The sequence below is a fragment of the Plectropomus leopardus genome, chromosome 10 (genome assembly GCF_008729295.1).
Source record: "Plectropomus leopardus isolate mb chromosome 10, YSFRI_Pleo_2.0, whole genome shotgun sequence".
NCBI classification, from domain to species: Eukaryota; Metazoa; Chordata; class Actinopteri; order Perciformes; family Serranidae; genus Plectropomus; species Plectropomus leopardus.
Genome location: NC_056472.1, coordinates 12,970,378 through 12,996,244, shown reverse-complemented (window position 1 = coordinate 12,996,244; position 25,867 = coordinate 12,970,378). Strand labels below are relative to the sequence as shown.

The 25,867-nt window shown below is 39.3% G+C and overlaps 1 protein-coding gene across 1 annotated transcript; it reads left to right on the top strand.

Annotated features, from left to right (window-relative positions):
* edar (ectodysplasin A receptor) lies at nt 1-25,473 on the top strand. Its single transcript, XM_042495136.1, is given in 12 exon segments — nt 1-52; nt 2,805-2,924; nt 6,654-6,835; nt 9,900-9,985; nt 15,320-15,358; nt 15,361-15,399; nt 16,014-16,139; nt 16,247-16,321; nt 19,681-19,753; nt 23,291-23,615; nt 23,724-23,787; nt 24,877-25,473. Coding segments are annotated over 12 exon segments (1,566 nt in total). The 5' UTR covers nt 1; the 3' UTR covers nt 25,263-25,473.
* The last annotated feature ends 394 nt before the right edge of the window (nt 25,474-25,867 follow it).

Here is a 25,867-nt window from a genome sequence, read left to right as displayed (position 1 = left end):
GATGTCAGAGAGGAGAGGTCAGAAGAAGTCCATCTTTCTGTCCTCATTATTGGTAAGTTTTTTATTCTTTGCTTTTGTTTCTTGTCTCTTCCTCTTTAATTTCCCCAGTCCGCTTACTTTAATTATCTTCTTAATTCCTTAGCCAACATTTATTTTCTTTATTAAGTTCCAATCCCAGAGTAATTGTTTCTTTTGACTTTATTTCCATTAATTCCCCTCTGTGGTCCTCCCTTTTTTCTTCTCCACTTTCACCACACTCCTCTGTTTATTTATTTTTTCCTTGTTTTCCTCTGATTCACCTCCTTCCTTTTTTCTTCTCTTTGCCGTCTTTGACATACTGTGCAGCAGTAGCACAACTCCAGAATCATCACCATATTTCTAGTATTCTCAAAAACTCTTGTTAGTTGATCTGTATGGAATGCAGCTCAATTAACTCCACATTTGGCACTGCGTCATTCAAACTTTCACTGTCATGTGCCAGCAGTTTGCACAACTTTGCAGCACTTGTACCAATTAGTCAACCTTTGAGTTTTTCAGAGAGCAGATATCTTTATAATCTGATCAGGAATCTAGAGATTCTGTGCTTGTTTTGATGTTGAAACCCATTGGCACAGTTCCCGACAGGCTTCTCCACCTTACCTTCCCTCTCTCCTGTATTCTCCTCATCACTCTCCATGTGAACATGCAGGCTGACACTAGAGCACTTAGTCAAGAAGGAAGAGATATTTGGATTCAGTCAGTCATGTCAGTTTACTACACCACGAAATAGCAGCATTAGAAATGTCGTGCTACCAATTCTAAAAGCACTTTCAGACTACATCTCTGGGGAAAGCATAGGATAATGACAAATAACTGACAGAGAAGTGTGCTGTTAGTGTCATATTGTACAGTATTACACGTAGAGAAAACGCTGAAATGCAGGTATCGATGTGTGACAAGACATTTTTCTGACAACAGTGTGCTTCAGTCAGTGGGTGAAAGTCAGTACATATACTCAAGTACTGTGCTTACGTAAGCACAGCACAATATAAAATAGTTTAATATTAGCACCACCTCCAACCAATAGCAGCAGTACTTTATGATAGTATAACACTCACAGGGGCCTTTTTCTGCTTTTAGCATTTTTTACTTTTGATACTTACATTTTCCTGATTATACACATGTTTATTTTTTTTAAAAAAATGCAGGACAATAATTTTACTTGTAATGGAGCATGTTCACAGTAGTAGTAGTACTTTCACTTAAACGCTTCAGTGTTCTATAGAAGGGCAAAAGCTTTTTTTGTCTCTGCTTACTTATTGTCAGCCACCAAGTGTTTTATGTTGTCTTATCCTTCCAAAGCATTATGGGATAGCTTGTTGTGTAAAATTTCCCTGAGGATTGGTGTGACAGGAAGTTTATTTTTCCAGCTGTGGAAAATCTGGAGAAGAACATGATCATTGCAATCGTCTCAGTGCCAGACAAAGTGCTGCTCAGTGCATAGTTACACACATTGTCAGGAGTGCGTATGCACACAATGCTCGCTAATTATCTACAGTGACCCATAAGTGTGTGGCACACTAACAAAGAAGAGTGGCAGAGAATGTCAATTGTTTTTCTTCCAGCATGTCACTTTGCACTGACTGTACATCAGGTTTGTGAGGTAAAAGGCCAGTTCATTTTGAGTCTGGTATAAATTACAAACAGATTACTTGGCCTGAGATGGTTGGGCTCCATACACACAGGCAGTGTGCATTTGTATATTTACTCAAACAGTGTCTTGTGTCTGCTGTCATGAGCTGGTTACGGGGAAGAGAAAATAGAAGGAGATGTTATTAAAACAACAGAGAGAAGATGGAGAGAGTTAGTCATGCACTCTTTTTTTGCCTCCATCATTTTCTGGACTGCAGATGATTTTTTAAAGTCAGTTAGTTTGTTTGGAAAAGAACAAAGTGTGCTGGTAAACCTATAAATACCAGCTGCTACTTATTATAGTGAGCCACAATGCCATAATGCCACACACACACAAACACAAACACACATACAGTACATAGACACACAAGCAAATACTGATATTGTGCTAACTCTCTAACACGCTACATACACAGCCAACAATGATCTCTACTAATCCAAGTAACACAGATGAAGAGGTTGGGATTTGGTGTTTGTTTACTTTACTTTTTGATTTTTGGCAATTGAAATGATGATGCTGAGTGATTTTACTCAATAAATCAGTCATCATCCAATGCAGTCATTATCGCTGCAGCAGATGTTGAGTGTGAATCACTTTGATCCAACGTCTGACATGTAAGAATTAATGTGAAGTTCAAGGTTTAGTGTCCTATATACAGTATTTAAATAACTTTTAGAGGTAAGCCCAATTACAACTTGGAGGTACAAGTATTGTTCACGGAATATATATACAGAAAAGATTAATGTAAAATCTTTTAATACGAAAAACTTGCGTTCATTTTTTCTTCCCAGAGAAGTTATTAGCCCAAATGAATTGTCGATGTCAGCACTGTTGATCTGTTGGTCTGACAAAAAAGCATTATTGCAGCATCACTGAGAACTTGTGAATAAAATAATGCATTCATTTAATATTTATGAAGATTCAACACTTATTTATTATTCTGTTCATATTTTTCAGTATGTCCAGTACTGAAATGAGTCTCACCCTTCATCACTAAAGTTAAAGTGCCTTTTACCGGTCCATTCAACAATTCCATTATGCCATTGAGCTAGTGGCATGTTTGTTTGCACATACAAAATGTTTTTGATATGTTAAGCATATTTTACGCCTCTCCTTCTTTCCCTATCTCCAGGTGTGCTGTATGTTTGCTAGTGCAGAGTATTCCAATTGCGGAGAATACGAATTCTTCAATCAAACCAGTAACAGTTGCCAAGCCTGCCCTCAGTGCCAGCCAGGACAAGAGCCGCGTATGGTGAGACACAGACACAAACACACACACAAACACTAACACCCATATGAAAATTATGACTTTAGGTCATAATATTGTACATCTATACAATTAAGAAGCTTTTTCAATAATTATAATCTATAATATCTGCCGTTGCAATGAATTAGGTAAGAGGAGTGAATGAAGCTGCCAATCCAATGTCAAAACTTAATTATCTCCTATTGATAAATAACATGAAAGCTGACTTTATGAACCTGTGTGTCATTTTCGTTCAGACCACCCACAGCACACACACACACACACACACACTCACACACATACCCAGAAGTACAAATATAGCTGCACAGTGAAGAGTGCCTAAATTCAAATGAACAATTTCTTCTGGTTTATCACTCTCATTGACTTCGGTGTGAAGGCATGCATTACAGTGACTGACTTGCAGTAGTCATATCGTGCTTTACCCTCCGTCAGTCAGTCAGCCGACAGCCAAAAATAACAGCGAAGGTAAACGCTTCAGTTGGCAACCCTGGGTGCCACACCCTTTTAAAAGAGACAGCTGCATTCAGGGGTGAACGGGATGAATTAAAGGTGCTGCAATTTACTCGAATGCCACAGTATTCTCTAGATTTCAGTAGTTTTGCTTTTTTGCAGAGTGCAGATATTCCTCCCTACATTAGAGCAGGATCAACCGGTGCAAACTTGGAAAACTTATTACAGAAAATACCTCTGTACATCTCACAAGTTTTCTAGAGAAACGGTTCTTGAAAGTTTAAAATGATAAGTTAAATTAAGTTGAATGGTTCAAACAATGCTGGTTTTTAGCTAAATGCTAAATGGCTCACATTGACAACGTTAACATGTTGATGTTTGGAGGTATAATGATTACTATTGTCACCATCTTTAGCATGTTAGCATGCTAACATTTGCTAATTAGCACAAAACACACAGTACAGCTGAGCCTACTGGTAATGTCATGAGTTTCGCAGGTATTTGGTCAGCAAGCAAAGCAAAACATAAAACTGCTTAGGGCCATATCCACCAAACTGACATCGACAAACTAGCGGCACCTCCTGTCGCCCTTGTCTTGACCAGAAAGTTGCACATGAGCACATCCCAAAGACTGCTACATTCTGTGCCTCAGTGAGAGACAACAACTCTCCATACCATGTGATGGCAGTCGCCATTCAACCGAAAACCAGAGGGAAACCAGAAGACCGTCATGACTCTAGCTAGGCCATTAGCACATTAACAACACAATCCAATGTTGAAAGAACAATATTTATATTTGCCTTGTGCCAGAGAGCAAAAACACAAACTGTCAGGAAGTGTTTCTGGTGAAGAGCGCAATGGCAGAGGAAAAACAATCTTACCATATGTAACAGGCTTGTTTTGACCTCACTCCCTCCTTACTTTAGCGCTTTGTTTGCCTTCCTCATTTCCATTTCTCATCTTGTGCACCGAGTTGAATTGACGATCAGTCATTTCATATACCGTCGAGCTGAAACGTCTCAGGTGCATGATAATGAAAAAAAGCTGACAAAGGCCAAAGGCCAACAGTTTGGGACACACCACAGCGACTAGGGCGACAGACGCTCACCGATGGCCTGACACTGACCAACGGCCAACTGTTGGCTTGATGTGTCAGGACCTTTACTTGATGATGGCACTACAATGAACAGATCATCAAGGTAATTACTGTTTGTTCAGACAAGGACATGACCAGCAATCCTGATTTAGACATCTCACCCACAACAAATGCCAACCTTATTATGGCACTAGAGAAATAAGTTGCGGGATACCTAAAGTCATTATATCTTTCAGATAACATGAATATCTGTACAGAATTTCACTGCAATCCATGTGGTGGAATCTGAGGTATTTTAGTCTGGGCTGAAATGGTGGACCAACCAACCAACTGACCAACATTGTTATTCTAAGAGTCACGCTGCTAATATGGCTTAAAACAAAGCAACTAACATTAAATTGGGAATAATCACAACAATTTAAAGCCTTCCTTCCTTTCTTTAATTTTTTCCTTTATATTCTTTATTCTGTCATTAAACTGTGTTTATTTGTTTTTCCTTTCTTTTTCCTACTTCCTGCCCTGTGTTCACTAAGCTACCTTGTGCCTCTGGTAAGCATCCCCAATGATGTGTTGTGTTAGAATCGCTGTAAAATCGCTACCTAAGACAGAAGCAGCAATGAGAAGCTCAGTGTGATAAGCACAGAGCTTTGTCATAAGGAGTAATTTGGCCATTTGTGAGCAATAGAAACATGAGAGAAGGAAGAAGTTAAATCAACGAGATGAGAGCCCTCTTTGCACTTTCTCCTGCCCGTCTGATCCTCTGGGTGCCACAGTCTGTAATTCATGTGTTATTTTATTCCCCTCAGACTTCCCTGCATGTGTGTATGTGTGTGTGTGTGTGTTTCTTGACACTCTTTTAATCAATGGATAACCATAGGGTTCCTCCTCACAACAGAGACTTCAGAAAGTATGTGCTCACACATACACAGACATCACACAAGACATCCAAGGACGCTTTCAAAGTGCATCTTGTATCCAGATTGTGTGTGATGTAGTTGGGTTATATTTCCATGCTAATTTACATGAAAATAAACACTGAGGGGAGACTTATAGTTCAGATTTCTTGACTTTTAATGAGTGATGAAAGAGATGGTCGAGGTGAGGACACATTATAGAATAGGGGATTGAAGTTTCAAGTCAGATCGTATGATATGACAAAGCTGCTCAACATTGAGGCTATGCTCCCAGGGGAGACCTTGTGGTCTGGTGGTTTAAGATGTTTAACATGTACCACGTCTTCCCTGGCTGGATTTTGCCAGGGACTTCTATTGCATGTCATCACCCCCATTTCCTTTTCTTTCCCTTCACTGTCAACTTTCAAAATAAAGGCAACAAAAATGCCAGAAAATCCCCCTCTAGTCCTTTTCCAAGTCCCCACCTCCAAGATTTATGATATGCTAGATTCAAAGAGGCGACAACTTTGCTTTGAAAGGAAAGACGCTTTCAATCGGAGCAGCTTTTAGTGAACAAACAGAAGCAGAGCTATGGCCATCCTGAGTGCAAAAGATCCAAAGGGAGCTTTAACCCAAAGCGACAAGATCCTGCCGATAGCTCAGCAAAGTTTTATATCAAACAATCACACAGAGACTTACGGACGTCACCCAGAAGGGAAGGAATATTAGATTTCTGTAAGTCTACTGTAGCCCAAAGCTAAGAGGCATAGGCTTGTTTTAATAGATAGATGAAAGTAAGAGGGAAATGAAAGATGAAAAGAGAAATAGCAAAAAAGAAAGTTTGTTTTTGTATGTGTGTGTTTTTGTACGTGTGTGTGTGTGTATGTGTGTGGCCTGTTGCTCGGCCTCCTCACTGTGAGGAATTAAACACGCTGAGATGGGAGGAGATTGATGTTAGAAGACAGAATGATGAGTTGGTCATCTTAAACACTAACAGGCATGCTGCGCACACACACATAAACAAAAACACACATAGGGACCTCTGTGACCAATCAGATCTCTCCTTTGTCATCTCAAAACAGTAATGCCAGATTTGTTAAGGACATGGATAGAAACAGATGCGTGAGTATGGGGGGGTGCTTTTGTTGAATGTGCAGCACAGTGAATCATTCTATTAATCTGAAGGGCGTTGAGTTCATTTAAAATTGAATTATATCCCATGTACTGTAGGAGCGAAGTGTTAACCAAATATATGAATGCGTGTGTGTTCTGCAGACCTGTGGCTATGGTGTGAAGGATGAGGACTTTGCCTGTGTGCCGTGCCCACAAGGGAAATATTCCAAAGGGAAGTACGAGATCTGCAGACGGCATAAAGACTGTGACGCCCTCTACAAAGCCACTGTTCGTGTGGCAGGCACTCCGGACAGCGACGCTGAGTGTGGACCGTGTTTACCAGGGTAACTGACAATAACCCTCATACATCACTTGAAACCCCTTTGCTACGATGCAGCTTAAAACAAAAAGCTAACTGGCATTTCCTACACAATAATGAACTGAAAAAACACTGCCACTGAACCAGCTTGCAGGTTCAATGCCTAAACATTCAGTTAACATAAACATTAACATTCAGTGTCAAATTTACTGATTTACCAAATGGCATTAAATGCATGTCCTTCCTCACAAAACAACTGCAAAGCCATTCTTTTTTTTTGTATTTAAAACCAGCATTGTGTACATTTAGCTTGTTCTGACCAATAGGGTAGCTCCAAACTTGAGGCATCATAATGAAAGTCCACATGAAGGGGGCTATGTTCATTATTTTATACAAACTATGCAAAAAAAGCTCCTCTGCATTGCTAATAGTGGTCAAAAATTCCACAGGGTACCTTTAATGGCACCCTGATTTATCTCAGAAATTAATTAGATTGTTGATTTCTACAAAGATATTGTATGAACGTTACCTAAAATAACCAAAAGTGTCCTGATTACATATTTCACAGAAAGACACCAGCAAAATATGTTCTGACATGCACACAAACAAGACTGTACACCATGAGCAAATTCAGAAAAAGTTGGCACCAGACTTGATTCAAAATTTTTTGGAAACTTTCTTCCACAGAAACACGGGTAAAAAGTGGTAGAGGATGCTTCTAAATGACAAATAATGAAAGATATAATATTGTCTTTGACTTCAGAGCATGCAAAGAGAGTGATAATTTAGACAGATACTTTCAAATCCATTTAATTTTTCTACTATATCAGTGTTATTAACAAATTATGTCAAAAGATGCTACCTCTTGTTTTATCTGTAGTTTGTTTTGTAATATTTTTCATATAATAAAAGAAAGATTCAGTAACATTCACCTGTATGCATACATACACAGTGGACTTTATACTGAACATATATATATATATTGTACATGTAGAAACAGACATGTATTGTATAGCATAGTATACTTACGAGTTGACATGGATGGACCACCCTGTGTGCAAACATGCTCTAAATCCTAAAATTCTTAATTTGCACATGACAGCTGTGGATGCAACCCCCTGTCACTTAAAAATATTAAGTCAATCAGAAATGTTAAACTGTTACCAGACCCTTCTCTCATCCTTTTAGTTGCTTTTCTGTCCCATAATCCATCACTCCCCCTCTTGCCTCTCTGTTGGCACCAACTCGCTTTGTCAACACTGAACATCTTTCTTACAGCATTTAACATGCTAAATGGCAGTTTCAGATCTCCTGCTGCGTAATATATTTCACAAATAAATGTTTGCTCAATAAAATGATGATTGAATGTGAGCAGTATATAATTAAGTCTAGGAATTTGGCATAAAGATGAGATTCATGATTCTCCTCCTCCTGTCATCAGTCAGGATGCTGTCCTGCTGCGCTCTACTTTTCTTGGCTCTCAGTCTCCTTTTACAGGATGTTTTTGCTTTTGCTCAGGAGTTTGGTCATGTGTGTGTCTGTGTCTGCACTGTATACACTGTACTCTATGTATGGGTGTTGTTTGCTGCACTTAGCAGAGTCCATACCTGTTCAATGCAGAACAGAGCAGGCCTGAACAGCAGCGTTTAAGTTCAGTAAGAGTCTGTATCTGTAAAAGACCTGGAGGAAAATGAGAAGAGTCTATCGTGACAGACATGTTTTTCTGCTTTTTTCCCTGGAAGCACCTTCAGTAGCACTTTAAGATAATAAATGTTCATAAGCCATTATTAAGCAATGAGTTTCAATGAACGTATTTAATACTTTATTAGTATCTATGATATATGTATTATTAATACATTATTAATACATATATACAAAATACATAAGAAAATTTCTGTTATACAAAAATTGTTAAATATTTGCGACAGTATTGCTCATGTAATATTTTTAGGGGCTCATGAAGTTGAGAAAACATCATCTATATGATTTGTTATTGATTAATTTACCCTCTACAACCCGGTGGGCCGATGATACTCTTAGTTGACATTACTATTGTCAAGTAGCTGTAGCAGACCGAGTTTTAAAGCTACAGTGATAATGCTTGTTTCATAGGAAACAAGATGACCTTGAGAACTTTTGAGAAGACCATTTATTTATTTGTGGCGGCACACCATAATTAAAACATCTGCAGCCACATACTGATTTCATATTTTTGGAGCTTGACCGTTCATTAGAAGTAATATTGAAATATATAAATACCATTCATTTAAAAAAAATAAAAATACTCCGCCTGCTTCACAGACCTGAAATAAACGCCCAGATTCAACATGGGGATACAGAATGTCATCAGCTAGTGCCACAAATCTTGTGGGAACACTGAAATAATATATTCAACATAAATGATCAGATAGTTTGCTCATATTCATCAACAATTGAAATCTGTTAAACATTTGTAGTTGTGTAGCTATCAGTATTTTAAATGCAGTGACTAATGTCTAATGGTAGAAATCCAAAATCAATAACCAGCAAACAAATCAGGCGTTTTGTCAACTAATGAACTCTTATGTTCTTGTAAAACTGAATTGTCCATGAGCACAAGACTGAACCAGTTTCTCCGACCACATCAGATATATGAAGGCATCAGTTAATTACCTGCACGCTGCATACATTATGTACATACTCACATAAAAATTCTGCTCAAATGATTTAGTACCACCACCAGTCATTCACAGACTCTCTCTTGGCTTTACTCTAATAGGTGCTTCATGACTCAGGGCGATAATGCGTACCAAGCCATCTTTGGTGCCTTAAGGGCATCAATTATGCACATTTCTTCACGGAGGCAAACTTTTCACCTCCGCTGCTTGCCCATACTTATGCACCGTGTAGGTAGAATATGTCAAAAAGGTACAGGGAAGCCACATACCGTATACACACCTGCCAGGCTCGCTGATAGTGCTTGAAGACAGATTTTATTTAAAAATGGTCACCTCTCCTTTATCTCCACTAAGTCTAACCAGCTCTAACATAGCCGGATTATATAGACGAACAAGTTACTGGTTTATACTCATGTAATTTATGTCTCCTAGGTATTACATGCTGGAAACCAGACCCAGGAACCTCTATGGGATGGTCTGCCACTCCTGCCAGAACGCACCACGAAACACCAAAGAATGTGAGACCAACCCCTTCACTGTTAAATTTCTCCCTCCCCCTTCCTTCCGCTCCCTTCCAACCTCTGTCCCAAAAACCTTTCTTTCTCTTTTGAACTATGAATTCCCCCTCTATTTATTTTTTAAACATTTATCTTCACAGCTTTCTCTGTCCAAACACAGACATGGTTTCCACTGGATTCAAAGCTACCAAACACTAAAAGTTTTCTCTCTGAATGAAAGGAAATAAAAGGGGAAAGGCTGTGTAAAAGCAGATGTTGGAGCATAGACTTTATTTGAGAGAACAATTGAAGGTCAGAAGTTGTGATGAGTTCTTTCAGACCCTCTGGTCACTGTCCTCCCTGAACACAAAGGAGACACAAAGGAGTCCAACAACCCTCTCTTCACCTTCCCCTTCCTGCATCTCTGCTTTTCTGGCTCCTGAGGGGTGTTTGGCAGCTTATCCATAACCTCACTGCCTCACTGATTACTCTGCATACCTGACACTGTGTGTACATGCATTTGTGTGCACATGCATGGCGCCAACTGTTGCTGCGACCACATCTCTGGACGATAATATTTACCAGAGGTTGTCTCCATTTTTCCATTTTGCATTCACCATCAGCCTCCACAATTCACAAACATTTCCTTACACTTGCAACACAAAGCATGAATGTTGTCATGTGGCAGTCAAGCAAAAAAAAAAAGTTTCCGATATTTTGCATATTTTATGTAATTTGAAATTTAATTTTCATTAAATTAATTCATTTAAAATTGAAATCAGTATGTAAGCAAGTTTGATGCTGAACTTCATGAGGCTGCAGAGAGCAAAAAGGGTTACAACACAGTCTTTGTGAGTTGTCAGAATTTAAATAATGGGTCCCAATATAAGTTACAATACATTTTCAATCATCACAGTGTGTCCTTTGGCCTGTCTTGTTAGCTTGTGTAAAACTAATAACAAATAGTCAATTTTTTAAATGTAAATTGCATTAATAACGTTTATATCACATCCATTAGTTTTAAATGATCACCTCTTTCTCTTAGTACTTATCATGCAAAACAAAAATTTTATATAAATGCATCTCTCTTAGCATCTTTCTTAGCCTCCTGTCATCTACTTTTCAGGTATTTGCACTACAACTACATCTTTGTGCGTTAGTTTGACACTTCCTGTAAATTGTATAGCGAAAAGAGAGGAAAATACATTATAAAATTAAATTAACTGTCCTCTTGTGTCCTCTTTTCGAAATGAAAAAGCCTCATATAGGCTTAAAACAAACTAAAAAACAGCATGAATGTAAGATATTAGAGCTTAGTCCATTTGAATAGAATTCATACTGTAGATAAGGGATTTCATGGCCAAAAAATGTCCATTTTATCAAACCATTTAGTTTGAAAGTCAGGCTCTGAATTTAATCATTGTCAAAATAATTGAAAATTATCTTTCAGTGAGATTAACAGACTTCCAATGTCATTTCACATTTTAAGTAATTTTCAGTACTTGTCAAGATGAGTACTTATTGCAGAGCTGGGGGTGGATATTCTCAGCATCCTGCTGTGCCCTCAGTGTGTTTGTCCACATGAGACAAATAAATCACATTGATCAAAAAATGAAAAAAATACATACTGTTATGGGAATTATATTTATGGGCCCATAATTGCTCAAATCCCCCTTTGACGGTAATTGGAGAGGCCGGAAATAAATGGTACTGTTATTGTGTCATATTTAATGAGTGTGTTTTGAAAGACGAAAACCCCAAAAAGCAGCCTGGGCCTGCAAATGGGAGGGTGTGTAGTAGGAGCAAGATTTTATGTGTGTGTATGTGTAAGAACAAACAGTTGCTTTTCAACAGCGCCCTAATTGTTTCTCCCTTCCATGGAAATGAGTGATTGAACGATGCTGTAAAGAAGTGCAAATAAGAGATACAGAATGATGTAACACAACTAGTGTGGCGAGTAATTTCATCTTGTATTCAGACTTATTTGAAGACTTCAACTTTTCTTTGTGCATAAAGCAGTTGGATGTCTGGAGAAATGCACGTTTTCCCTACAGAGAGCTGGATGAGAGGACTGATACCACTTTCATATCTTTCTGTGCAATATAAGGTCAAAACAGCAGCTGAGTGAGCTTAGTTTACTATAAAGACCGAAAAGCATAGGACAGAGACTAACTGTGTCCTCCTGTTAACCTCCTGCTGACTTTAGTTTGATGTTCAGAGCGGCATCACTTATCTGATCTAATACTCCAGCCAGTTTAACTGTTGTAATAAGCATCATAGATATGGGTTTGAAGGGGCATACCAGACTTACGGTTAGGTTGAGAAGGACATTATCATGCCATTAAATGGCCGTTTACTTTTATCATTAGGCAGCAACCTCTTGGGGCTGTAACATTATGACAGGAGCAAAAGAGGAAGTCAGGTGAGGTATTATAAACAGCAAGAAAGTCTGCATTGGGTGGTAGGCAGGGATGCTGTATGAGTTAAACAAACACAGAACTTTCACCCAGGAAAGTGCGTTTTATGTTTGATGTGAAACCAAAAGTCAGCATTGATAAATTTAAACCACATAGTTGTTTTAACTAACATACCATGATATTTTTGACTAATCCTACCCACAGTTTAACGTAACCCAACAAAAACGAAACTGCAACAGTTTCACAATGTAGGATATGCAGACACCCATTAAATGGGCTGATAATGGCCGTTGAACCTAATAGTAGGTGTGGCGGGTCCTGCCTAACCATCCAAAAGGGGGAAAAAAACAAAAAACAAAAAAACACAGAAAACAGCCATTTAATTGCCTGATTACATCTAAATTAGATGCATTCTGGACAAGTAAAGAATTAGGCATATTTCTCAAGAGGTCCAACTATTCATTTTAAGACTTAACCATTTTTTGAGATCTTTGACTGTTAGTGCTTGCCTTTAAACCCATTTACGTAAAAAATGACAGACAGTAAAAGTGCACACCTTCTCGTGTTTAAAAAGAATTCTCATGAGAATAACCTGTCAATCTATAGTCTTTAAAAAACTGTAAAAAATGTGTAATTGCAGTTGTGTGTGTTATAACAATAAATAATGAGGAGATGCACAACAGACAATGAAAAATATGAAAGGATTTGTACTGTAAAATTCTTCAGCACAAGCTGTAAATGCAGTATAGTTTTCTAAAATAAGTTTTATTAGTCTGAATAAAAGATAAAATCAGTCTTCTCCACCCATCCCTGTGTGTTTTGTCAGGCTGTGGTACATTTTAATTAAGTCCTCTTTAGATGAGAACATAAAAATAATGCACCCCACCGACAGTAAATAAAGAAGGAGCTGAAAGCTGGGAGTTCTACTTGCTCAGGGTGAAGGCAGGCTGACACTCGCCATGTAATCTGTAAATTACCCTGGCTCCTGCCTAGCTCTGTGTGTGTGTGTGATAATTAAAACTTCAGTGGGTATGAGAAAGAGGGATGATTAGCATGTTAGTGCTTGTGCCGATGCTACTCTTTGGCAGGCAGACGTTTCGAGACTGTCGCTCAATCTCTACTGTCACCTTTTGATTTTTATTAACTTCTATTGCCATTGTTTTCAGTGGGCACCAACACCCATAAATGCTTAACTCACTATTAACAGAAATCATAAACTGTACCAAGTGTAAAAACACTTTTTGAGTCTTATTTTTCCTCCATGTGTGGCTTGATATCACATTTTCACACAGAAGTATTTATCATACGCTAACCTTTGCTTCATCCCGGCTCACAATTCTTACCTCAAACAAAAATGCTTTGATTGTTTTTTTATCTCTCCCATGCGCTGTAATTCTGCTCCTTTCAGTTTGTTTGGATGTCAGTTCCCAGATTGCCCTGCAGAATTATCATTTTGCAGTGTGAGTTCAGCCTGCGAGACATGATTAAGAGATGAAACCGCAAGACGCTAAACAGAATTCCAGTTCAGGCTCATATCCTTATCCAGAGTGTAAACACATACCCCAAGTTAATGTCTGCAGCCACAGGGCACTGATGTGTGTGTGTGTGTGTGTGTGTGTGTGTGTGTGTGTGTGTGTGTGTGAGAGTGTGTTTGTGTGTGTGTGAGATGACATTAGGCTCTGAGACCACGGGAAGCAGCAGGGCACATGCCAAAGAGGTCTACAGTGTATCAACTCTGTGAAATAAAAGACTGATTAAAAGAGGTGATTTATGAGCTGCCAGGAGTTTACAGCTCCATTAGGAGAGAGGAAACACAGTCGATGAATAATCCAGAGAAAGAGACAGATGGGAGGGGGGGGGGTGGGTGGGGGGGGGGGTTGGGGGGTGGGGGGGGGGGGGGGGGGGGGGGTGAGAGGTGATGGAAAGTGAACAGAGAGAGAAAAAGTGATGTGGACAGAGAGCGTTCCTCCCTGCATCCACACTTCTCAGTACAACAGTTTGTTTACTGTGGCGAGAGAAGGCCTGTCAGTGGTAAATTTTAGGATTCAAGATTATTTGCTTTTGTGAAAGCTTGCAAAATGATGTCATGGAACACTGTTGGGGGGGGGGTGGGGGGGGTGTCAATAAAACGCAAGGCCAATGCTAACATGCCATAACCAGTGACAGATGTCATGTTGCCTCTGCCAGTGACAAATATTTATGGCGGATGTTATTTCTGGTGCTTTTTCCCTCAACCAATCTGTAAAGCTGCATCATCTCTGAAGCAAATTGGTGCATCATTAATCCAACTATAAAGGGATAATTTTTTTTTGTCTTTCCTTTTTTTTTTTAAATATGCTGATTTACCTTAAAATTAGAAAGAAAAAATCAATAGAATTGTCGTGTGTACGATTATAAAGCCAGCAGCTGGTTTAGCAAAAGTAACAAAATCCACCACAAGCATCTCTTAAGCTCAGTAATTTACATCTAACATCTTTTCTGTCTATACTTCATAGAGTGGTGAAGAAATTAGTACTAAACCTGCAAAATTAGTTTGTAATTTTGCACATCTGGTTCCTTCATTTTGAAGTTAATTGGGGTTTTTTTGTTTTGTTTTTATTAAAATACTTTTTTGTGTGATGCCTTAAAGAAGGTCTGTGGTTAACACAAGCTTTAGAGATGTTCAAGTTTTGTTCTATAACATATTCTAGGTCAGTAAATACCCCACTCTTGAATGTTGAAGCCTTTAGGTGTCTTAAAAAGGGCAGGTGCTGACAAATGTTTAACTATTCCCTTCATCAAACTATGTGTGTTAGCCCTCTGATAGTAGCTAACGTCTTGCTTGTAATAGATATATTGGCAAACAATAGGTCAAAAAATATTTTCACTTATCTACAATCAATGAACTATGATTGAAAGTACATTTCTGTGTGTGTGTGTGTGTGTGTGTGTTTCACAGGTCAAATGTCAACCATCGGGCCAAGAGAAAAACCTATAATTGACCCGGTAGCACCACTGTGTTCCCTCATCCACATAAAGGTACACACAAATACACACACAGACAGACACCTACATACAAGCTTCATCTCACTAGGGATGCATCCATCTGACTTTTCCACTTCTGATACAATAACTGGGCTTAGGGTATTTGCCAATAACAAGTACCGATCTGATACCAGTGTTTAACTGATAAGCTCTATGCCTCACTGTGTGGAAGTGACGGGCATCATTCTTATGTGTGTAAGGCAATATCAGGCTTGACTAAAACACGCCTTTCCAAATGTGTAAAAGCAAAAACATTTAAAAAAATACATAAATGTAAATTTGAAATACCTTCAAACAGTCAACATTGTTTGTTGTTAGCATCCTCGGCTATGCGGTCTACCCGTGTGCTGCTGAAACATGACCTAGTATGCGCATGTGTAATCAGATGTAAACAATGAATTGATAAGACTGGCTGCACTGATATCCCCTCAAGCTATTATTGTCAGTATCTGCCCAGATATCTGATATCAGTATCAGACAGATTTATCCCTATCTAATACTATCGATTGCCTAAGCTATATTTTTCTCTTTAAAACACATATAAATATTAAAATAATAAAAACATACACAAAACATTGATATTACTTTACTTCACTGCAATGTTTCAGATTCCACTGGACAAGGTCACCTAGCAACGGCTCTTATTATCGCCATGTCAACCATTTTCATCATGGCCATCGCCATCGTCCTCATCATCATGTTTTATATCCTGAAGGCCAAACCGAGTGGCCAGGGTGAGACGGACAGACTAACATTGACACACACAATATCATCTTAAAGGCTGATATATTTGTGTTGCATGACGCTCCTTGTGTGTGTGTTTGTTTGTGTGTGTCTGCAGCCTGTTGTTCCGGACAAGTTGTGAAGGCAGTGGAAGCTCAGACCAGCAAACAGGAAGACAAGAAAGATGTCCCTGGTGAGACATGACACACACACACACACACACACACACACACACACACACACACACACACACACACACACACACACACACACACACACACACACACACACACTTAATAAAGAATGAGCTCAAGCACATAAGCTTCTTAATGACTTCCTGTTTAATGTCTCTCACGAACTGACTTATCTCCCATCTGTATTCTATAATTAGGAGTCTTGTTTACATGCACGCTAGTATCCTTATTTTAATTGTATACCTAATATGATGTTTACACGAAACATGATTAATTTTGTTACTTATATCCTTGTATGCATGATTCTAACATTATCCACATTTTTGGCCATATGCATGGCCACCGGAATAAGGACTTTGATCCAAGTTTATGCAAAAAAGTTATTATTAAAATGCACATAAATGTAATGCAACAAAAATCTATTTAATAACTAACATAGTTAGTAGGTGAGGGGCTCATTGAATACACATTAAAATTTACCATACAAATAATTTATTTTTTTGCATTCTCAAATCAAGGGTGGGCAGTAAAAGCCAACACGACTTGACAATAAAAGTAGCTGTTGTTACTGTGTAATTTACTCATTGAGAGCATATGGACTACAAACTGTCAGATATTTCCTTTGTTATTCAAAAAGTTAAAAGATAAAATGCAGAAACAAAGTAAAGCATGGACATACAATAATGATGTGACTGTTTATGAGCAGACCATCTGTCCTTTCCTCCCTAACATTCTCAGTGCCTTCATATCTGTAAAAAAAACAACAAACAACAACAGGCCAACGGTCACAAAATGATCATTTCCATGTTTCCACAAACGTCTCCTGCATGTTGCTCACAGTTCCAAAAGAGAGCCCTGAACTTCAACTACTTGAAAATACACTCCAAACTGTACAAAGACACACAAAGCACCATAATTATAGTAAGAAAACAAACTACATATACATATATAAATTACTCGAAAATGTTCACTCTGACACAGCACACGACTGACTTAAGATCTACTTTAAGATCAGATACCACCCAGCGGTGATTACAGTATTAGAGTATTTATTTATAATATTTATTCAGGTAACTGTATGTCTGGCTTATTCTATTAGCTTTAACACTATTATCTAAAGTACTGTTTCTCTTTAACTACCCCTGGGGGTACATGAGATTTTTTAAAAAATGTATTTTAAAAAACTGCAGACATGAATAACTTCTAAAAAAATAAATATATCATAAAAAGTTAAGTAAAAATATAAATCTAAGTTCACATACAGAATTTTATACTTAATATTCAATTTCAATATCCTTAAAAAACCCAGACTCTCCGCACACTAGGATCGTTTGACCCACCCTGTCAAATGCCATCACCCGTCAATCAATTACTTGCCGCCATCAAGACAGACCAATGTAGTCGTGGCTGATGCGTTGCAGAAATGCTGCTGAAAACACATAAACACAAGTGACAAAGAAGGCGAAACCATAATCGACGAAATATTGTCAGTATGCAGAAGATTAATTATGTTTTAATGGGATTTACATCCACGAGTTGCAGCCCACCCAGGGCATTGTGGTTTTTTTTTTTGTGGGGAGAAATTAGCTAACAGTAGCATGAAGCCAGCACATCTGCAGCAGCATCTCACCAGAAAACATGGATGTCATTTTGGAAAGCCACTGGAGCTTTTTTTTTTTTAAGAGGAAACTTTCTGACTTCAAACCATCACATGACACGATGCGAAAGGTCTCCACAACACCAGCCAAAGCCCTGGAGGCCTCTTATGCAGTGTCTTTGGTAGTAGCTAAAGCCAAAAAAACAATCACCATAGTTGAAGACCTGCTACTTCCAGCCGCTGTTGTATTGGCTGAGAATATGCTGGACAGGGGGTACTTGGCTGAAAAAATATTTCAGAGGGGGTACATCACAGAAAAAAGATTGAGACCCACTAATCTTAAGGACAATTTTATATTCACAAATGTATTCTCCTACACTTTCCTGTAGTGTTCTGGGTTCAGAAAATATATTGTTTTGAAGCTGTAAATTGCGACAATGTCAAACGGAAAAAAAGGGTTTCCTTTAGAATTGTACTTTGGGGAGAAGAGTCTCTGTAGTCGCATGTATGTATGTATTATGGGACGCTTCAAGTTAAGATATGTCCCACAACAACCAATGCGAGAATGATTAAGTCGAAATTAAATATGTAATCAAACAAACCAAATCCTATCTAAATGTTAATACTGTTGGTTCTGCATGGCAGTCCCATACGTATGAGCATATTTATGAAGCATGGAGGATAATATATGCAAATACAAGTGTGTACTTGTGTGTGTGTCTGTGTGTGTGCACTGTCAGACCTGCAGTATGATGAGTGCATCACGGTGGAATGTGACGCTTCCAAAGCTAAAGCCATACGTTGCTTTAGGCGCCATTTCTCCTGACAATGATGCTCTGTTCAATTTCACTCGCAGACTGACTGACTAACCACTTACATGTGGTGTGGATGCGAACTCACACACACACACACACACACACACACACACACTTGCTGTACCTGCGGCCACAAAAACATTATGTTGTACAACGAGGTAGTGGACTCAATAATGTAATCGCTAAAAAAAACATCATTAAGTAGTTAAAGTATGATTAAAAAATAAATGTCTGCTTTGTTACTCACTGTTTGGCTACAATGAGCGTGTGTGTGAGTGTGTGAGTGTGTGGTGTGTGTGTGTGTGTGTGTGTGTGTGTGTGTGTGTGTGTGGGAGAGAAGCCCATTGCTCGGAGCTCAACCGGAGCTAGCTGTCACTCATGTAGACACTGAGTTAATAAGGCTGTGAGATGAAAGACACAGACGCTAAAATTCACACACACACACTTTCTAACATACACACACGCAGCATTTGTTCCACTTAGGTATTCACTCATTACGCTGTCTATCCCCATCAGTATCCAAGATGTTAGTGCAATTTAACATAATAGTCACTGTAATCATTTTATACATCACTTCAGCTGCAGTTCCTGTTTGAGCTATACATCTTTTTCGCCCTCAGGATCCTTTTGTCTTTAGGGTACTTTAGCTCATGCCAACATCTGTTAACAAAAGTAGGTTTGATCTTTAGTTTGTATTAGTTTTAGAGCTTTAATTTTGCATTCATGCACAATATCCAAAAGGCAACCTCTGGGGTGGAAAAATAAACCAATGTGGAAGTGCCAAAAACTGCAGTTCCTTTAATGGCCACTTGAGGCTGGCCGAACTCCTTTAAGATTTATTCGTATTTGTACTGTTTTGACAACTGACTTCTCTCTACATTATCTGTATTTGTGAAAGGAACTTAAAGGGAAAAAAACCCTCTATATCCTCTTTTTTCTCTTTTAGACAATGTGGTGATCTACTCAGAGAAAGACGAGTTTGACAAACTAAAAGCTGCTCCTCAGAAGACGGTAAAAAGGTGAGAGACACATCCGATTCACAAACAACTTTACCTCATCGCTACTCTCTGGTTGAATGAACTAAGATCTGACAAACTGACATCAAGCATGTTATGAGATCAGCAATGCAGAGTTTACAAAACATGAAGGGCTGAGTTGTAGTAAAGGTTAACAAATCAAAAAAATGTCTCTTCTTTAGCTTGACCACTACTCATTTTTAATACATCCACTAAGGCCCCAAATTTTAGGCCCTATGCATAAGCAGTCTCTGTGGGCACTCTGCAGATTCTCTCTTGATCCATGCCTCTCTCCTGCACCATTCGAGATTTTCTTTGTTAAGTCAGTTTGCATTATTTCCCTTTAATTTCTTTCTTTCTTGGAACTGTGATTTTCCCTTTTTGTGGAAAGCTCTAGCTGCATTTCGTTCAGGGATGGACTAAACCAATTTGCATGATACAGGGGTGAGAGGGGCCTCAGGAAGGTTCCTTTTTTTTCCATCAGTTCAATAGTCCAACTGAATTTTTTTTCAGCCAATTTAATTTACTACTTAGTAATGGCACAAATTATTTCAAAATAAAACTGCAAACTTTTGATCCCAGGCTTTTCAAGGGCCCACCTCCCATTGGGGCCCTGCTTAATAAGTCACACTTTTCTCCCCACTACGACAGTGGTTGAGTTGTTTCTTATCACTAATACTCCAGATTGCTACATTATTTAGTGCTCTTAAAACCATCATAAGTGTATTTTTATTCACCAGCATTTTAATTTACAATAGAAAATGGTAAACTGGCTGTGTATGTATTTTTGTTATACTAACCTTAGGGTATGTGTGTCTATCCATAATAACTATATTTATGCTTATATATACTTACATAAACCAGTGTGTTCTTATCTGTGAGTGTGCATTGTGTGTGTGCGTGTGTGTGTGTGTGTGTGTGTGTGTGTGTGTGTTTGCATTTGAATGTGGCGTCACAGAGGCTTCGCACAACAGAGAGGAGCTTTTATCATTTTTTCAGCATCTGCCGATAATTAGGCCACCACAGAACAAGTCACTGCAGTAGTAGTATCATTGCTGCTGGCCTGCTTTTTGCTGTGTCTACGTAAATGTGTGTATGCATGTGTGTGTGTGTGTGTGTGTGTATAAGGCATGTAAAAAGCAAGTTGAGGTTTTTTTGTTTTATAATGAAGCAGAGTCATTATGTGGCTTTGGAGCAGGCAGAGAGGTGGGTTTGGGGGGCGGTGAGGTACTTTAGATGAGCCCTGAAGCCTAGCAAGCACTGAGAAGGGCAGAGGGGGTAGGTGTCAACACGGATAGGGGTATTTATTCGAGGCTTTGCCAAAAACCACCACCAGGTGAGAGCACGTTCTGGCAGACAACAAAAGAACATCAGTTTTCTCACCTTGGTCTTTCTGCATACATCTCACCATTCACGCGCAGACAAAGCTGCTTTATAGAAGCTAGGAGCAGAGGGAAATGTGTGAATACATGATAACAGACAGTATTGCACATGAACCTACAGTGAGCCATTGTGCTCCAATACTACTGTTGTTACTGCTATAGTGAACATGCTTAGATTAATACGCTGATCCAATAAATGGGAGGGGGTTACAAACACACACAGGCTCTCTCTCTCTCTCTCAAGCATCAATAGCAGTAAACAGTGTGGTATAGCAGCATGCCAGAGGATGTGCTAACTCACGGCTTTAGCTGCCAGAGTGGGTGTTAGATGTCCGGGAAACAATGCCATCTTGTGTGTGTGCGTTCAGGAGAAGAGCGTGGGACTGGGAAACAATGGCATTCTGTGAGCATCTCTGTCAACAAGGTGCTTTCGGGAGAAAATCCAGAGCAGACGTAGGGAGGAAGAGGACGGGTAATCAAATGATATTACATGGTATCATATTGTAAAATGCTGGGCTATTTCAGTCAATCACAGGAGCAGCTTAGAAACACCAGCAGCTATGGCAACAACAACAGCATTCTTCTACAAGTTCATTTTCAATTGTCCGTTCAGTTCCTTTCAGTTTGCAAAGACACAAAGTCATCCTGTGTGCATTAAATGTCACTCACACCTTTTAATCATGTGATGCGACATAAAAAGTGCGCATATTGCAGAATTATTCTGAGAGCGCATATGTGCATATGCATGGATATATCGAAGTGCAAAGCTGCAGAGTGTGAGTGGAGTGACAGTATAAGCGATTACTCTCAGATAGCTGAAACTAATGTAGTCTAATACAAAAAACCTGCAAGGAACCTCACCTTTATAAAGGTTTATTGCTTTATAGAGGTGTTTATCCAACTTTTATCGAGGTTGCTTACTGCTGAATTGTACTGTGTGAGACTCAAAGATGGTTCTAATTTGTAGCCTACTCTTGGTTATACAAATAGGGGGGACACAAAACAACTTTTTTAACCGTCGTAGGACTTCTTAAGACTTAATAGAGTTTTGTGATTGTGACATAGTTTTAAAATGCTCATTTAGTTTATTATTACATCTGTATGGCAAATATGAAGCTATAGCTAACACCCATGTTGGTTTAACATAAATTGTTGAAACAGGTGGAGAGCTTGGCTCTGTCGAAAGGTAATAAAATCTGACAACCAGCACCTCTAGAGTTCACCAAAGTCAAAGCGCGCGTTCAAAATAAAGTCCAGCACTCAAGAACCGTAAAACTACAATTTATTGTTTTAAGCCATTACGCTGACGATAGCCACAGCCAAAGGCATTGTTTTTTTGCTTTTTTGGGGTTTCCATATAGCCGTCCATTCCATTCTTATGAACATGATATCTAAAGAACGCTTTAAGGAACATTCTGTAAATCTGGCACAAATGTCCAATTGGACTCAACGATGAACCGATTTGAATTTGGTGGTCATAGGTAAAAGGTAAAGGTCATTGTGATTATTGTCTCATTCTCATAAATGCAGTATCTCAAGAAAGCCTTTGGGGAAATTTCCTTAAATTCGGCACAAACATTCCCTCAAACTCAAGAATGAGCTGGTTAGAATTGGGCGTTTGAAGATCAAAGGTCAAGGTCACTGTCACCTCACAATTCATATGTGAATTATGTAAAAATTCCACACAAATGTCTAATAGTATAAAATGATGGAGTGAGGACATTTTACATCCAAAAGGTCAAAGGTCAGTTTCACTGTGGCAACATAATGTTTTGCAAAAACACTTTTCTGGCCAAAACGTCAAAACTCAAGAACAAAAAGGGAACATTTAAATACTAAATTGGTGGCAATAATCTTGGGTGCCAACCTTGACACCTGTGCTGATTGTAAAAATCTTCTGTGCTGCCAGGGAAATGTGTATGAAGCATTCACGTTTTCACAGACAAGGATGTAAACTGCAGCTTGACAGAGGCATACAACTGTGAGGCGGTTATTCTAATTCAACCTAAATTTTTGTTCAGACTAAGCAAACAAGATGCTACGAGCTAATGTCTAGGAGCTCTACCTTATCCTGGGAGACCATAGTGTTTCATGGGAAACCGATGAGTATGTGCACATGTAAACATATTCATATTCGTGTGTGTGTTTGTCTATGCAGTGAAAATGATGCGTCATCAGAGAATGAGCAGCTGTTAAGCCGTAGCATGGACAGCGATGAGGAGGCTGGGTCTGATAAGCAAGGATCAGCCGAAACCAACAACCCCAACCCGTGCCTTGTCAACCTGGGGAACAAGCCTGACCTCTGCCTGCTCTCACTGGGCCTCTTAGAGCGCGAACGTGCCTGCAACGCATCCCCCACCACTGCAGCCGGACAGGCCAACAACTTCCAGAGTCCCAACCACATCGCCAATGTTAACCACTTCGCCAACTCTAACCACATCAGCAGTGTAAATGCAGTCAACAACAACAATAAGACCCCGGGGGTAGGAAGCCGAGGCTTTTAATACATTAGTAGAGTAAAAAAGATTTGATTGTGAACAGATCCACAGATCAGTTTCATCTGGAAATCACATTCTGTTTTTTTCACACAGATTCTACAAAGTCGAAGGAAAAAGATCCTGGATCTGTATGCTAGAGCCTGCAATGTAACAGAGGGTAAGTCTCTGTTATACACATGCACATATGCATCTCACCAAGCCTAGATAATGAAGCATTCATTTCTGCCAATACTATGGGTGCCTAATACTTCTTTCCGCTTAAAAAAAATGACTTATTTGTATAAACTGAGATGTGTCATTTTTAAGAAAATTGCTTTAGGAATTGAAACTGCTGCCAGAATAATCATAATAATCATAATCATTACCTCACTTTGCAGGTACATTGATCCACAAGTTAACAAAATGCAGAATTGTTCACCATCTTAGTTTAGCATATTAGCATGCTAAAATTTGAAATTCAGCACTAAACAAAAGTGGCAGCTGAGTTTTGCAAGTATTTAGTCATTAATTAAGTATTGGACAAAAACACAGGAGGAATCATTGTTGGGATATCCTCTGGAAACCCTGAATATTGGTGACAAATTTCACTGCAATCCATCCAATACTAATCATGATTTTTCAGTCTGGACCAAAGTGGTGAACCTAACAACCGACAGACACTACCATCCTCTAGCCGTGCCACTAGCATAGCTAAAAACGCAATTAATGTAATGGTGTATGTTTGTGTAAGGGCTTATTTGTGCTCAACGTTAGACATGTATATTGGCATAGATGGAGCATTCTGTATGTACTCTGTGTTCATTTGATTCATATCTGTGCACTTTTTCTGAAGCTTTTGGATAGGGACAAAACAGAGTACTACCACCAGAAATCGCAAGGAGCAGTGTAGTGTAGTTCAAGTACGATACGTCCATAAGAGACAACAAAGACATTTAAAAAGCAGCCGAATGGAATGAATTGACAATTTTGTGAAAAAGAATTCTCTTTCCAAATGTTGCAATGTGTTTAACAGCCTCACAGATCACCACCATCTACAATACTGGCTTCTTTAATAGGTACATTATGATAATCTCCTCCATCGTTGCCTCATTTGTCTGTATCTACGCTATCATAAAGGATGCATTGAAGTATGAGGGCAGTGACGATTACAATGTTCGAAACATATGAATGTATCTATTCTGGTATGTAGGGGAGTATAGAGGACCCTTAATACTCAGTCACTTCTAACACTCCTGTCACTCTCCAGGCCTGAGCCCCACAGAGCTTCCCTTCGACTGTCTGGAGAAGACCAGCCGCATGCTGAGCTCCTCCTACAGCAGCGAGGCGGCCGTGGTGAAGACGTGGAGGCACCTGGCTGAGAGCTTTGGGCTAAAGCGCGACGAGATCGGTGGCATGAGTGATGGCCTGCAGCTCTTTGAGAGAGTGAGCACGGCGGGCTACAGCATCCCTGACCTCCTGACAAGGCTGGTACAAATCGAGAGGCTGGACGCCGTTGAGTCGCTCTGCTCGGATGTGCTGGGCAGTGGTGAGATGGCGGCGGCTGCCGGTCGACAAGGCAACAGCAGTTTTCACAGCCAATTGGTCTGTTCATCCCCATGCCCATCTCCATCTCAGCGCTGTGCCAGCGTCTAAATATGTGGTGGAACAGAGACTTGAAAGACTTGGATGCCTTACAGTATACACGATGTAAGGACAGATACTGCCAAGGAGGACAGCCAATATATACAGTACACACCTTACCCCCATCACATGAAGAATGTCAGCTAGAGCTCCCCATGTACAATCCTTTCTTTACTATCATGGGTTTTCTCTGTCAGGAAGCTAGTAATTTAAAATACTTCATACGGCCTTAATGCTCTTTCTAAAGTGCTTTAGAATTTGAGGAAGACAAAACTCAAACACCAAAGATTATTCTCTGGTTTGTTACTTCAGATTTTGTTCTCCTCTGAAAGGATAAAATAATCAATATTAGTTATTTACATTAGATTTTTGTCTTCCTGAAATGCATTTTGCCTTTTTGGCAAAAAATGCTAGATTAATTTGCGCTGGACGCATTTTTGAGAAAAATGTTCAGTTCAAAAACATAATATGTGTTGTGTGCTGATCTGAATGGGCACTGAGCAGCTCCACTGCAGCAGTACTAGTTAAGTGCCTGTCTTGTAGGCACACCGGCACAACATTAAGTGAGATGAAGAAGGGTTCTTAGTTGTCCTCTCACTGATGCCTCTGATCAGGGC